Source organism: Balaenoptera musculus, chromosome 13 (genome assembly GCF_009873245.2).
Source record: "Balaenoptera musculus isolate JJ_BM4_2016_0621 chromosome 13, mBalMus1.pri.v3, whole genome shotgun sequence".
Taxonomy (NCBI): domain Eukaryota; kingdom Metazoa; phylum Chordata; class Mammalia; order Artiodactyla; family Balaenopteridae; genus Balaenoptera; species Balaenoptera musculus.
Genome location: NC_045797.1, coordinates 60,992,647 through 61,009,089, shown reverse-complemented (window position 1 = coordinate 61,009,089; position 16,443 = coordinate 60,992,647). Strand labels below are relative to the sequence as shown.

General features: G+C 46.7%; 1 protein-coding gene across 2 annotated transcripts in view; it reads left to right on the top strand.

Moving 5' to 3' along the window:
- Positions 1–16,443, top strand: part of CRIM1 (cysteine rich transmembrane BMP regulator 1) — a 204,952-nt gene that overhangs the window by 179,568 nt on the left and 8,941 nt on the right. For both annotated transcript variants that reach the window (XM_036872288.1, XM_036872287.1), the window contains one exon: positions 11,165–11,359. In XM_036872288.1, the coding sequence (XP_036728183.1) occupies positions 11,165–11,359 (195 nt within the window). The remainder of the gene's footprint in view (positions 1–11,164; positions 11,360–16,443) is intronic.

The following is a 16,443-nucleotide window of genomic DNA, read 5'->3' as shown; positions in this document are numbered from 1 at the left end:
TTTAAAAAAGCACTTCCTCTATGCTTACCCAAGTCAGCCGTGTCAGTGGAAACACTTGGCTGCCTTTTTCAGTCTCTCTTCTAAGTCTTGTGTTACCCATAGTGTACCTGGTATCTTTCTCCACCTGCCTAAATGACTGCACGAAAGTTTTCTTTAAAATCCCTCGAACCTCACACTTAAACTGATTTGAAGTATAATATCACTAGCAGGGCCTGCAGTTTGCACAATTTTTTTCAAATCATTTGGCGCATCTGTTTTGAACTGAAATCACACAGAGCTGAGGACATCCTCTGGATCCAGGAGCATCTCCCCGAGGGCAGAGACCCCCACCTGCCTTGTGCACCACTGCACCCCCGGCGTTTAGAACAGTGCTCTCTACAGCGATGTGCAGAGAGAACGAGCACCCGCTGCACAACTGCACTGGATTCTTTTGCAGTGGGACTTACTCTGAGAGTAAGAGCTGCATTTACTTTCTTGGCCACGAGCATCCCAGAGTAAATTACTTTTCAGGTCTCTAAATAGTACGTTGGAGATTTGGAAGAACTGATGCAATTTCTAAAGCTGCTGAACTTCCTCCCCAGAAGCTACTCCCACACCAAGGCTCTGACTTCATGGCCATCACAACCAGAGTTAGAACCTGAACTATCTATGCAGGAACGTTGTCTCCTGGTAGAAATGGAGAAGTCCAACGGTAATGCAGATTCTAGTGGATTTTAGGTTTTAAAACCTTTCACAGAGCAAAGGGGGTGGGGAATCTGGAGATGCTTTCTTTTCATCATGGTCAGATTCAGAGCAAGGTCCTGAGCTACTACATCAGTGACTCCTGAAATAATTGGATTTTTATAGAGGAAGAAAACGACATGATTCTAGTATCCGGGTTTTACTGTTAATTAGCTTTATGGTGTAATTAGTAAAATAGCTCAAGAGTAAAAGCAAAGTCCAACTTTTAACAGCCTGGTAGGCCTCTTCTTATCTTAAAAAGAAGTAAGATAGCGAGGTTCAGACAGGTGGAGAGGTCAGCTCGAAAGGAGTTAACATTTCAAGGCCTTGCCACTTCTTCCTCAGCCCTTTCAGATAACCAGAATTGAGGAAAAGGAAAAAAGGGAAAAACCACGCTGAGTTTTCCAAACTTTATCACTGAAAGAGATCGCATATTTTTATTGTAGTCAAACATGATGCAAGATAATATTGCTTCTTTTTGTGTGTGTGTGTTGTTGTTTTTTTTTTTATGGCTGTGTTGGGTCTTCGTTTCTGTGCAAGGGCTTTCTCTAGTTGTGGCAAGCGGGGGCCACTCTTCATCGCGGTGCACGGGCCTCTCACTATCGCGGCCTCTCTTGTTGCGGAGCACAGGCTCCAGACGCGCAGGCTCAGTAATTGTGGCTCATGGGCCTAGCCGCTCTGCGGCATGTGGGATCTTCCCAGACCAGGGCTCGGACCCGTGTCCCCTGCATTGGCAGGCGGATTCTCAACCACTGCGCCACCAGGGAAGCCAATATTGCTTCTTTTTGAATCCAAAAATATAAGACATATGTCTGAGCGCTGCATGAGTTAAATGGCTGGCCTGCCTGAGGAGCTATGGGCATGAGTGCTCCAGGCTCCTGACACACGATGCTGAGAATGACGCAGCAGTAAACCTCCATCCTTTAGCAGGGAGGGACTTTGTTTCTGATAGAGGCCAAAAGTCATTTCAAGCCGATCTGATGGATAAGATAGAGGCCAGAGCTGAGGAAACCAAATACCAAAGCTGATCTAAACCAAGGAATGGCCATAAAATAGTGACCGTCTTCCTTGCCTGTTTCAAAATGTGGCTCTGGATGTCACTGCAAAAGGAAAATTCCAAAGCCGTATGAAGCAGGGGCAATATCGCCGGAGTACGTTTATAGCCCTCAACAATGACTACGTAGAAAGGGATCACATGTGTTTGGGTATGTAACTCCTGATGTGTTTGTTTTAAAAATAAACCTTATTATGTTAGTGTCATACCTCATGTTTTCCTTGGAACATTCTTCTAGAATCCTCTTCCTTGAGAGAGAGAGGAGTGTTAAATAGAAATCTGCCTGAGAAGAACCACAAGTCCTCAATAACCACTGTATCTCCATTCCTTGATAGGATTGTGCAGATGTCTGATGCAGTCGGTTGAAGGGTAATCTACCTTTGAAGGCAAAGACCTTGAGCCCCAACAAATGTAAGGGGTAGGAAGTCTAAGCGCCCATTCTCCAGAGTCAGTGAGCAGTAACCACTTTTGTTTGTGTGGCCCAGATCCTTGCCCAGGAACATGGAGCTCTCAGGTTATCCTGCTGGGGACGAGGCAGGCAGACAGTGTGCGGGGACTGTGGAGGCGTGTGTGGTTTCCATCCTGGCCCTGCCACTTCCTAGCCATGCGTTTTGGGCAAGTTACTTATTCTCCCTGTGCCTTGGTTTTCTGTGGAATTCAAATAACACCCTGTTCCATTGGCCTGTGGAGAGCATGTGGAATTGACTTGTGAAAAATGCTTGGTTAGGGTGGTCCAGTGGTTAAGACTCTGCTCTCACTGCCGAGGGTCCGGATTCAATCCCTGGTCGGGGAACTAGGATCTCACAAGCCATGTGGCACAGCCAAAAAAAGAAAAAAAAAAATGCTTGGTTAGCACCATGCCCAGTACATAGTAGGCAGTCAGTAAGTGGAAGTTATGATTATCATTAGGTATTGAAGAATAAACCTAATGTCACTGTCAGCATAAGCAACCAGTTGGAGTGATGAATACCACAGTCAGAATGAAATGGACAGCCCACTCGATAACCAAATAGAAACTGTTTAGGTTACTTTTAGTTGGACAGTTCCCACATCTCTATTTCTGCATCGCTCTTCAACCTTAAAGCTTAAAATGCTTTTATATGGACTTTCAATTAGACTATGCTGTTTTCCCCCCAAAACTACAATGACTTCATTAGTTTATTATTTAGAACCACAAATTGTGTAGATTAGCCACCATGTCTCCCTGTAAACCAAGTCATTTCTAAAATTTTCTGACAGAGCTTTCTCAGATTGACCCAAATGTGCCATGGGAGGAAGTGGTCCATCCAGGAAAAGAAATGAGCATGTAAGAAATAGGGGCACCGGCATTTGCAGCAACATGGATGCAACTAGAGATTATCATACTAAGTGAAGTCAGAGAAACATAAATATCATATGATCTCACTTACATGTGGAATCTAAAATATGGCACAAATGAACCTATCTACAAAACAGAAACAGACCCACAGACATAGAGATCAGACTTGTAGTTGCCAAGGGGGGAAGGGGGGAGGGAGAGGGATGGACTGGGAGTTTGGGGTTGGTAGATGCAAACTATCATAGTTAGAATGGATAAACAACAAGGTCCTAATGTATAGCACAGGGAACTATATCCAATATCCTGTGATACACCATAACAGAAAAGAATATTAAAAAAGGATGTATAGGGACTTCCCTGGTGGCCCAGGAGTTAATCCGCCTGCCAATGCAGGGGACACGGGTTCGAGCCCTAGTCCGGGAAGATCCCACATGCCGCGGAGCAACTAAGCCCGTGTGCCACAACTACGGAGCCTGTGCTCTAGAGCCCGCGAGCCACAACTACTGAGCCTGCGTGCCACAACTACTGGAGCCCACGCGCCTAGAGCCCATGCTCCGCAACAAGAGAAGCCACTGCACCACAGCGAAGACCCAACACAGCCAAAAATAAATAAATAAAATAAATTAAAAAAAAAAAGAAGGATGTATATATGTGTATAACTGAGTCGCTTTCCTGTACAGCAGAGATTGACACAACATTGTAAATCAATTATGCTTCAATTAAAAAAAAAAAAAAAGGAAATAGGGGCACCGGGATCCATCAGTCAACTGAAATTCACAACATACTTTCAGGCATCTGTTTAGATCGCTGGCTTTTCAGATGAAATTTGGTCAAAAGAAAAGATGTTTCTATAAAGCCTCATTAACTAGAATCTTATCTAGTCTAATCTGGGCCACATAGCAGCCACCCCAGAAAAAATTAGTCAAGGCTTCTACAAAAAGGAGTCCTCATTAATTTCACATGAAAATTCCACAGAGTGGTGACCAACCCATGTCTTAAATGTGGCTTTGTTTTAAAGCATGTTTGAAGAAACAAACTTTACTGTTATGAAATATATTGATATTGCGACTCAGACTGATCAGATGTGGAGATATCACGAAAACTGTTGCCGACTCTGAAATGGGGCTTGTCATGGATTGAAGTCCACGTCCTCAAGCCAGCTGGCCCTGACATAAAACGTGCAGTGCTAACCGTGGCTCAACCCTGGTCACACATTGGATCCAGCTTGGCCTCCACCTGAAAAAGCTGGATAGCCAAAAAGTTGTCCACTGTTCCAGAGAGGCCCAGGCACAATTGAGGCCACATGAAGAGGGCTCTGTGTATTCCTGGGAGGGTAAGAAGGGGAGCTGTTAGGTAGAGCTCAAGGCAAAGAATGGGGGCTTTGCAGTCAGATGGAGCCAGGAGGAGATGCCGGCTCCACCGCCTACTGGCTTGGTTACATCAGGTTCCTTCCCCTCGCTGAACCTGAGTTTCCCCAAGAGTAGGATAGACAGCCCTACCTCAGAGAGTTGCCATGAGGCTGAACCATGGGAGGCTCTTGATCACAGCGCCTGGGTACCACGGATGCTCAGCAGATGCTAGTTCTCTTCTTCAGTGCTTGGCCCTATAGATCCTTCTTTCAGGACCGTCCCTCTTGCCTCTACCACCTGCGTCCTCCGACCTCCAGTCTGTAAGGAGATCAGCTGTGAGAGTGCTGATCATGCAGGTCTTAGATCTTGTGGTCCAGCTGAGCCTAAACACGAGCCTAAACACTGGTTTTAGACTTCTGGGCAGACCTTGAGATACCTCATTCCTATAATCAGGTCCCTTTACAAGGTCTTTTTGGGGCCACTGGTCCCTTTTGCACTCTCTGCCACCTCCAGCAAGAGACTCATTCTTTCGGCCCCTGCTTTCAACCAGCGATTGATTGGCATCGGCCTCTGTGCTCTACCCACCCCTCCCCCACCCCCAGTTGTTTAAACCTGGTAAGATAGCTTCCTGATCTCAAGTCAGAGTTAATTCCGTTGAAAATGAAGTGAAATTGAAGGTGAGATGTTTCCACGGTAATCTGATGAGGAGAGCTTGAATGGAATAGAGCTAACTTGGTAGAAGCACCTGGAAGTTGGGTCCATGGTGGTCAGCCCCTCCCTGGAGGGGAAGAGCTTCGTTATGGCCCCTGAATCTCCCGGGGCCCCACTGATCAGACTCCAGCTCCACAGCCGTGTGCAGAGCCTGCTGCAGCATCTCTGTTCGGCTCCCATTGAATGGGTTTCGCCGTTTCTTTGTCATATTGCTACACTCGATTGAACTCCTAATCTTCATTGAATTCAGAAAAAGATTTATTTTTGTAACAAAATCAAATGAGAAACTTCAGTTTCATCTAATATGTCGTCGAAGTTCTTGGTTCAACCTACTGCCTCCAAGACATCCAGAGTAGTTACTCTCCCTCTTTTATCATTTTATAAATACTCTTTGGGACAGTGATCTCATACAATTACTGGATGAGCAGTTGCATAGACACTATGTTATGCTGTAGCTCAGCATTTGCTCTCTGGCATGTCTTCTGTGGTTTAATTTTCTTGCAGACCATTGAAATTCTTCAGAGTGGGTCAGTAGCGTTCAGAAAGCACCACACCACATGACCAGGTTCTTTAGAACCAGGCTCAGACTAAGCTTTTCTCTTCATTTTGTGTGTGTGTGTGTGTGTGTGTGTGTGTGTGTGTGTGTGTGTGTGTGTGTGTGTGTGTGTGTGTGTGTGTGTGTTGGGGATGGGAGGGGAGGTTAATAATGCCTGCACATATCTGTTTGAAATAATCATTTTAATATTGTTGCCTTATCAAGAGTAACTCATATTCATTGCAAAAGAAAAGTTAAAGAGAAAAATTCACCCTTGATTCTAACAGTTACTGTTAACATTTTCGTTTCTTTCCAGACAGTTTTAAATTTTCCTCTTTACGTGGTTGAGCTTATACTACACATGATGCATTTTAACAGCTGCACAATATTCTCTCCTATGATTGTACTGAGTCATTAAAATACCCCATATTGTTGGACACAGGTTTTTTTTTTCCCAATTTCTTGCTATTATAAATAATATTGTGATGAACATCTACGTAAACAACTTATTTTAGGCCTTTTCTGATTATTTCCTTGGGATAGCTGACTAGAAATAGAATTATTGGATCAAAGAAGTATAATGTTTTTAAGGATACATGAGGGATACTGCCAGTTTTGCCTGTTACCCCACATTCTCACCAGTGGTGACTAAAATGTGTTCCCTTTTACCTTGTTGAGCCCCAAATCAGTTCTATCCTAGAGGCAGCTTCATGGTCATGTTCACACAGAAAGGCTAAGGGTTTGAAGGTCAACTGCTGCAGCTCTGATTGACCCGCTGGAATATCTGGTTTGATAAGGCTCGACCAGGTCCTTGACAGGCTCACCAGCTGTTTATCTGTTAAAGCAGGAAAGTGACTCATATATTGGAATTACCTCTGCATCACCTCCCGTTGTAAGAAACAGGATTGTCCTTCACACCTCCGCCCCCCTCACTGTCCATATCCTGACAGCTGTTTCTCAGTAATAGCTCTCAAACCTAGCCTTGCCTTTCCACCTCCATCACCTCTGCATTAATCCAGGCCTGTAACACATCCCGGTGAACAGTGTCCCCATCTTCCTAACCCTGTTTAGTCTTCCACATTGTCATATTCCAGAGTTCTCTTCTTGAAGACAAAGCTGATAAGGCCCGTCCCCTCTACTGCAGGAAGGCTCTAAATCTGTCATTGTTCTTCAAGGCCCTTTACGATCTGATCCCAACTTCATCTCCAGCCATCCTGCCTGTGGCCCTCACACCCCTCACTGTTGTTCCAACATGGCAAACTGTTGGATGCACCACCGTCTACTTGCAGTGTCCTTCCTTCCAGCTTCTTTATCTTCTGTTCATCCCTCGAAGTACAACTAAAGCATCAAATCCTGGGTGAAGCCTCTGCCAGTTCCCCCAGCAGACAGTTGCTTCACCCTCCGTGTTGTGTTGTCCAACTCCACGTTGACTTCACAGCACCGTGGCTGCTGCGTGGTACCTGGTGAGGAGTCCTGGTCGCCAGCCTGTCTCCACCACTTCTGCTCAGTCCTCTGGGTCAGGGTCCTGGTCCTGCCTTTTTTCCCATTGATGATAGAAGTTTGTAGAATAAGTGAATGAATGTCTTTATAATGTTTAACACATAATTACTATTTTTAATATCTTAATTTTATAGTTTTAACTTCACAAATATTAGCATTGATTTAATATATTAAGATGTAATAAGTGTTTTTGCCTAGATCTTAAGAAAATACAGACCAGTGCTTGGCCTTGACTTGAATTTCTTTTATTACGAAGTCCTCATCCTTTTTTTTTTTTTTTTACTTTATTTTATCTTATTTTGGTTTGGGGGAAATTTGCCAAATATACCCTCTTTCCTGGCAAAGGAAGTTTTTATTTCCTTTTTTAAAATTTATTTATTTTATTTATTTTTGGCTGCGTTGGGTCTTCGTTGCTGCACACGGGCTTTCTCTAGTTGTGGTGAGAGGGGGCTACTCTTCGTTGCGGTGTGTGGGCTTCTCATTGCAGTGGCTTCTCTTTGTTGTGAAGCACGGGCTCTAGACGCACGGGCTTCAGCAGTTGCAGCACACGGGCTCAGCAGTTGTGGCTCGCGGGCTCTAGAGCACAGGCTCAGTAGTTGTGACGCATGGGCTTAGTTGCATATGGGATCTTCCCGGACCAGGGCTCGAACCCCTGTCCCCTGCATTTGCAGGTGGATTCTTAGCCACTGCACCACCAGGGAAGCCCCCTCATCCTTACTGTGCCTCTTTCTCATTCCCTTCCTCCTCTTCTCTAAGAAGAGAACTGGCAAAATGCCTGTGGGAGGAAAAGCACAGGAGAAGGTGATGGACAAGATAGGGTGGGGAGTGTAACCTTCTCTTCTCTCAGGTCCTTGCACAGTAATACATACTCAAATTTTATGCAGTGACATTGGTCCATCATGTGAGCTGTTACAAGGTTTATGTGAAATATGATCAGTAGTATTGCCTTATGAAGAAATGCTTCCTTTCATAAAGAATTCTCTGCATAATAGACTCTAGATTTGATGGCAAATCTAATGTCCTCAATGACGTGTTGGCTCAAGGTCAGTATATTACTTGAATTAAGTTCATTACATGATTTCTACTCATCCATTTGACATGTACATTTTGGGCATCTTAATGAAGTCACCTCCTCTAAGGATTTCAGATTAGCAAAAACTTCTACCACGAGTTTGGTGTGAAAGCCTCCAAGTGAGTTTTTAAGGTTAACATTCAGTGCACCAGAACCCTTTCTGTGGAACACTCACAAATACAGTGAAGTACATTTTTAAATAGATATTGAAAAAGAATTTCTGCTTACAACTAGAACTTTCTGTGATTGCTTAATATCCCTTGCTGAACATCAAGCAACAGTAATGAGAGAAATAATGAAAATGCATTGGGAAGCAGATTATGCATTTTAACACTAGACATAGAGTCCTTTCCATGCTTACTTATAACACTCCACAATGGACCAAGACATACCTTTGGAAACACAAAATCCTGTAGTCATAGGACATTATTAGTGCCATTTAGTCAGGGGCATATACTTGAGTAATTGGTAAGAAGAGAATGTGGATTCCAAAGACAGATATTTCTGCCTGTGACCCTCCTCTGGAAAAGCTCAACAGGAAGCTTCATGCTAGGTCTTTACAGAGTGGTTCCAGCCGCCCGGGAGCGCTTGGCTACAGAGGCTGGGGTCCTGACGCCCTGCATATAGATGTTCCTCATTGCCCCTCAGGCATTGTGGGTTCTGTCCTTTGTGCCTGGGCAGTGAATACTGCCCCTCTCAGAGCTTCCAAGGTGCTTTCCAGGGAGAAGACACCACTTCTTTCCTAAGGAACTTTCCTTCCAGATGCCTTTATAGTTTTTCATTTACTAGTGACCAGTGGTGAATGGAGCTGCCCATAGAATCTGAGCATAAAATTTCCCCAGCTTTGTAGGGTCATCCAGTTATCGGCCTGGCCGGTGACAGGGAGGGGCTGCCCCACCCCCATCCCGTGTTTCTCCATTGATTGGCCCCATCGCTGCTTTTTGCTGGGCATTGGGCCTCACTCTGAGCTCTAGAGGGAATGTGACCACTAGTAAGTTCAGAGAAACCAGGAGAAGGTGTTGAATCAAAGAGAAAGGAACTTTCAAGGAAAAGGTTGGGAGAGGGAAGATGAGAGGATGGTAGGGGAGAACGGAGTAAAAAGACAAGCAGAATGTGTTAAGCTGTAAATTCTTTTTTTTTTTTTTTTAAATGAACCCTTTTTTGTTTTGTTTTTTTAAAATTTTATTTATTTATTTGTGGCTGTGTTGGGTCTTCGTTTCTGTGCGAGGGCTTCCTCTACTTGCGGCAAGCGGGGGCCACTCTTCATCACGATGCGCGGGCCTCTCACTGTCGTGGCCTTTCTTGTTGTGGAGCACAGGCTCCAGACGCACAGGCTCAGTAGTTGCGGCACACGGGCCTAGTCGCTCCGCGGCATGTGGGATCTTCCCAGACCAGGGCTCGAACCCGTGTCCCCTGCATTGGCAGGCAGATTCTCAACCACTGCGCCACCAGGGAAGCCCTGTAAATTCTTATACATAAAAAATAGCTCTTAAAAATATATTGTTCTCAAAAAGCATAGTTTGCTGGGGAAAAAAATGGATTGAAATGAAGTGAGGTTTTTTTTTTTTTTTTTTTTTTTTTTAAAGCAGGAGCTTGGGGGCTTCCCTGGTGGCGCAGTGGTTGAGAGTCTGCCTGCTAATGCGGGGGACACGGGTTCGAGCCCTGGTCTGGGAAGATCCCACATGCCGCGGAAGCAAACTAGGCCGTGAGCCACAACTACTGAGCCTGCGCGTCTGGAGCCTGTGCCCCGCAACGGGAGGGCGCCGCGATAGTGAAAGGCCCGCGCACCGCGATGAAGAGCGGTCCCCGCACCGCGACGAAGAGTGGCCCCCACTTGCCGCAACTAGAGAAGCCCTCGCACGAACCGAAGACCCAGCACAGCCAAAAATAAATAAATAAATAAACCACCTGGAATAAATTGTAAAAAAAAAAAAAAAAAAAGCAGGAGCTTGTTTTTATTAATTAATTATTTATTTTTGGCTGTGTTGGGTCTTTCGTTTCTGTGCGAGGGCTTTCTCTAGCTGCGGCGAGCGGGGGCCACTCTTCATCGCGGTGCGCGGGCCTCTCACTATCGCGGCCTCTCTTGTTGCGGAGCACAGGCTCCAGACGCGCAGGCTCAGTAGTTGTGGCTCACGGGCCTAGTTGCTCCGCGGCATGTGGAATCTTCCCAGACCAGGGCTCGAACCCGTGTCCCCTGCTTTGGCAGGCAGATTCTCAACCACTGCGCCACCAGGGAAGCCAGTGAGGTTGTTTTTGAAGTAGGAATGTCCTGGTTACTGAGAGGGAAATCCATCCAGCATCCCTGAAAAATGAAGGAAATGGTTCTCTCAATGCTGATTCCCTTCTGGGAGAGCACAGGAGGCCTGCCAGTTCCCTGCAACAGACCACTGTCATTCCTTATCATTCCCCTGCATCATTTACACAGAGATTAACTGGAGATGGGAATTTCTTCAGTTGTTTCTATAAGTATACTCAGCTGGACTTTTTCTCTCTTTCCATGGAACAAAACCTGTGATCCTGTCTCCCTACCTATCTGTATTTCAGTTTTAGTTTCTTCATGTGCTATGTTCAACAGCCATGCGATGATTAAGTTTGTATATTTTGCAATGACAGTCTAATGACTCTTGGCCAACGTGTATCGTTCCCAGCTGGTTGTTATAGTTACCACCTGTGTCAGCCTTAGTGGCCCTTGATCAGGTTCAGGCCACAAGATGAGAGTTCAGAGGCTTCTGCTGAGCAGAGGAAAACAACAGTAGGGACTGGGGAGGCGGAAGTTTTACCCAATTCTGGGAATCCTACAGCATGTTGCGATTGTGTAGAGCTTTTCCCCTTCATGTCTCAAGTATGATGAGAAATTGTGTTTGTCACATGGAGCGACTCCACCATGTGCCGTTCTTTTCACTAGAGGACACAATCCCAAAGAAGGTGGTGTGCCACTTCAGCGGGAAGGCCTACGCTGATGAGGAGCGCTGGGACATTGACAGCTGCACACACTGCTACTGCCTGCAGGGCCAGACCCTCTGCTCGACCGTCAGCTGCCCCCCGCTGCCCTGCGTCGAGCCCATCAACGTGGAAGGGAGCTGCTGCCCAATGTGCCCAGGTATCTAAGCCGCTGCCCTGCCACTTTCCAAGCTGTGATGTTGATTGAAGAGGAAGCTAGGACAGACTCAGAACCTCCCCCACCCGTCCCTTAGCTCCTGTGGCCCAAACAGAGACCTGGCGGGTAACTTGAGAGCCTGTGACCAACTAGGTGCGTGCCTGATTTTTGGTTCCATGCCAGCATTGCTGTCTTCTGACTTGCATTCTCTAAACGTAAGTGGCAGACCTTATGGGTGTAACAGACCTGTGAGTGACACCTGCCGTGTCCGAGTAGCACAGTTTTAGCGCAGTGTTGGACGAGCCTAGCGGAAAAGGTCCATCATCGGACACAGTAGGGAATACACTTAACAGCTGTTCTAAGGTGAATATCTATCAGAACCAGAATGGAAGAGCTGCATTTAAAGAATACGAAGCTGGTCCCATCTTTCTTCAGCTCATCAGTTCCAGTAGTACCCAGGCCACCCCATGGAGCCGTCTCCCAAGCCCTCCCGTGAACTTTCCATCTCTTCCCACCTAGACCCGAACCACGGAGCACGCCCCCAGCTGGCTGTTGCAGAATCACATGCCTACGTCTGCCCCCACATTCCACCCTTCATGTCAGCTCAGTAATCCGCCTCCCAGTTTCAAACCTAAGTCCCCCACAGCTGCCCAGATCCTCCCCCAGGCCTTCTCCTGGTTTCCATGTCTGTGTCTCCTGCCAAAACAGCTCCTTTGTTTTCTGCCCCTCGTTCCCAGCAATGCAGGACCTGAGCCCGCGGCAGGACAGCCTCCGGGCAGTGTTCCAGATCTAAAGCCCTGAACACACAGACTTCACAGGCGGTCCAGACCACACAGACCAAAGGGAGGGCTCACTCTAGGAGCCCAGAGAGGTCCTGAGCAAGTCAAGAGCCCCTCCATCTTCACCTCGATTCTGTGTTTTCTTGCGGCATTGTGTTAGAGACTCTCGCTCCGTGCAGCACAGTGGGCTAGGAGTCAGGGCAACTTAGAAGGGCATCTACACCGTGCACTTGTAAAATGGGATAGCCAGTTAAACCCGAAGAGTTTCACTGAGCTCTGCATACATTTGCCTTTTGTTTAGCTGTTGTGCAAACTAGCCCTAATGGGCACGTCTAAAAATGTCCATTTATCCCCTAAAAAGGATGGGATATTCTGCCAGGTCAGGAGGCTGAGTCCTTTTCAGATCTCTTATTGGGTGCTTTTCATAGTTTAGTCTCCTTGGCCTTGTTTAAGGTGTAAGTTGAGAGTCACAAGTTCACTTCTGTGATGTTGTATCCCTCGGTGTCCACATAGGGAAAAAACAAAATCCTTAAGTGTTTTGCACTAGAAGAATGAGGAAAAACATGTATTTCTCATTGGAGTTGCTTTATCTATTACATTTCACCTGTTTCACAAGTTTCATACCAGTTTTCCTAGTAATATGCCTTGAGCAGTTCAAATGGTGAAACTTGATCTTATTTATTCAAGATTCATTTCGTGCCTACCCTATGCAAGCACTGCTCGAGGCCCTGGGGAGACGAGGGTGAATCCAACAAGTCCCCGTCCACACAGCTGATGGTTTCATAGGGAGAGACAGGCAGCACATAAGTAAACAGTAAATAGCGTACAAGATGAGGATAAGGGTCACAGAGAAAACACATAGTGAGGCTGGGGTGGGGGAGGAGGGGCTAGGCAGAAGAGGAGACAGGATGTTCTGATAATCCGGGAATGCCTCACTGATCAGATGACATTTATAAAGGGACCCAGGAGAGTGGCAGGAATCATGGGGTAGAGGCAGAATCTCTGTGGTATAGGCAGGACAAAAGCCCAGCGGGTGGGAACATACCATGAACGTTCAAAGAGAAGCAGGGAGGTTGTGTGGATGTGACCCCATGAGCAGGGAGGGTAACTAGAGGAAAGCAGAGAAGTAGCCGTGTGCCAAAACACGAGATCTCATGAGCGATTTTAGAATTTTATTGGGCAAGATAGAAACTCTGGAGGGTTTTGAGCAGAGGAGTGATGGGACGTGACGTGCAGGAGTGGAAGCAGAGAGGCCAGTGATGCAGGTGAGAGCTGAGTGTGGCTTGGACCAGGGCAGTAGCTGTGGAGCTGGGAGAAGTGGTTGGGTTCTGATTCTAGTGAAAGGGTAGAATCCATAGGATTTGAACGTGATGTGAGGAGTGAGAGGAAGAGAGATGCCAAGGACGACTATAATGTTTTTGACTAAAACATGGAGTTGCAGCTCTGGTGTAAAGTCAGTTTGGTTTGGGGAGTTTTTAGTTGGAAATCTCCATTGGACATCTAAGTGGAGATAATGAATAGACAGTGAATCTGTCTGATCTGGAGTTCAGGAGAGAAATGAGAGATGGATCTATAAACTTGAACGTTGTCAGCCACAGGTGGTTTTTAAGCCTTGAGACCGGACAAGGTCACTCAGGAGTGAGTGGATATAGAGAGGAAAAGGGAGCCTGGGACTGAGCCCAGGAACCCTCCAACTTTGGGGTCTGGGCAGGTGGGGAGGGAATGGCAGAGGGAACAGAGAATGAGCCCCTGCCACCCGGGAAGCAACTGAGAGAGCTATGACCTGGGAGCCACATGGAGAGAGGGCAGGAGGAGTGCTGTTGGGTGACATCAGGTGAGAAGCAGGGACTGACTGCTGTGCATTCAGCGTTGTCCTAGTCGTCGTGACGAGAGCCATTTCCGTACAGTGGTGGCGGCAAAATCTACTTAGAGTGGTTTCTAGAGAGAAGGGGAGGGGGTGAATTGGAGACAACCATTACACAGCCCAGCTACAGACCACGAGCGCTAAGTTCACAGATAGGATTTTCCTGTAGAGTAGAGGGGGGTCTTGGAGGCTTTCACTGAAGGATTGAGCTAGACCTTGAAAAACAGTGGGTTCTCTTAATTGGAGTGAAAGGGTGATCTGACCAAAGACCCTGAGACAGAAAGGTCAAGGCCAAATGCCCCTGGAATAGGGAGTTCTAGTAGCGGGAAATAAGGACAGAGAAGATGACTTTGGTCAAGATTCTTAGGGCCTTAATTGTCAATTGGAGAGGTAGATTTTGTCCTTTGTCCTTCGTGGCTCATTTTTGAGCAGATGAAACACAAGATCATGGAGGTGCTTTGGGGAGCCAAACGGTAATCTGTAGGAGGACTGAAGCAGGGAGAGACCAGAAGCCAGGACAGCTGTGACTTGCACTGTAGACGTCCCAGGTGTGTGATGATTAGGACCCAAATTCAGGTGATGGCGGCAGGAATGGAGGGAAAGATCCACTCTCCTCGGTTGCGAGTTTAATAGAGGAAAGAGTGCAGGTTTCACTAACATCCTGCTCATAACTAGAGATTTCTCCAACGACTTCTCAGTCAGCATTTACTGTTGGATTGGAATTTAATTTCTGTTAAGGCCCCCTTCTGCTTCTGATGTATTATGCATGAATCATTTCTCCATCTTATCTCACCAAATTTTGCAGTCAGGAGAGCTCTGCCACCTTACATTTGATAAAGTGTGGCCCGCCAGGAAGCCTGGATTCCTGTCCCGTTTTTCTCCTGTGCCCTCTGAAGTTTCAGGTTGCCGATTCTCACCTGGAAAGCTCAAGCTACCTGGCTTTGTCCCCTATGCACATCAGCTAACGTTCTGAATAGCCTCACCTTTACAAAGCACTTTCCCCCTCTGCCATCTTTGGATACAAGTACCAGACCTGTGAACTGATTCGCTGGTTAGTACTTGTCCCATTTTATAGAAAACTGAGGGTCAGAAAAGTTAAGTGAATTATCCAAAGCCATGCAGCTAGTTAGCAGACGACCCAGGAGTCCCCAGTCCTAAGTTGACTTATGGTTCTATCTCCCAGAAAATGGTGTCCTCACCTTGTAAGCCCCAAGCACCCTGCCCCATATCCAGAAAAGGACATTTTAAGGAAGTTGGCTGTTACAATGGGCCAGGTGCCTCTGACTGTAAAATATATCCCCAGTTAAGTTGTCTTAGGTTTCTCTGAAGTTCAGGTCAAATCTGACCCCAGTTGTAATTCTTTAATTGTGACCAAGTGGCCCGTGGTCTGTGCCACCTAGCCAGGTAAAGTTTTGTGTCACTCCCCTGGCCCTGTCATCCACAATGCCAGCAGCTTTATAAAGGGCTCTTGTAGTAAATGCCGGAAGGGTTCTATTTTAGAGTTGGGGTTGAATGCAGTCTTTGGCCATGGCAGGCCTGGGCCTAGGCATGGAAACACAGCGGCACCCACACTTCTTTTTGTTTCTTCAGTTTTTTTGCTGAAAGATTTATCCTTTTTGGCAAAACTGCTCAGAGGTGGCTTCCCTCTTAAGTTCACATCAAAGGGAAGTGACACTCTCCCCTTAGACTTGAGGGCTCTGAACTAGAGCTTTGAGTATTTTGTGATAAAGGAGGTGTGGGTAGATTTTAATCAGAGCCGAACTGAGTTTAGTGGAGCAAACTGGTCCAGAGGACAGGCCATGAGCTGCCAGACGGTGAGAAGTAACTCATCATGAGAGGCCCATGAGGGCAGGACTGGTCCTGCTCACAACTGTATCCCCCAAACTTAGGCCAGTGCCTGCCACATAGGAAATACTTGGGAAATATTTGCTGAACAGTGGTGATTAAGTAATCACTGAGTAAGACATCCTCCTCCATCCTAGGTAGATCCTTCCAACTTTCCCCTCTGTTGCCAAGGAGAGCCTTTCTAAGCACCTGTGGGAAGAGAACTCACACTGTCAAGTCTGTTGTTTGTAGGGTTTCACTGAAATCTACCTGTAGGCAGGTATGAGACACAAGAATTTCAAAGCTGCTTGCCTGCTGCTGTCACTCAGGAAAGACCCTGAGCTGAACTGAATTGTCCCCAGCCCTGGGGGTCTCAGCAGAGGAGGTCTTTGCTGCTTAGCTGCTGACATTCACAGGTTTTCCGCATGGATCTCACGTTAGCCTTTTCTCCCGAGGCCTCAGAAGGCAGTGGCAGGTCAGCCCCTGTTGTGATAGGAAAGCTCAAGGCCGTGCGCTGGACCAGACAGGGCAGGGGCTCAGGGTGCCCTGGCACTGAAAGATGTCACGTAAATGTCAAGGGGGTTTTCTTCCCAAATTCCTCCAGGAAATTGGTATCACAT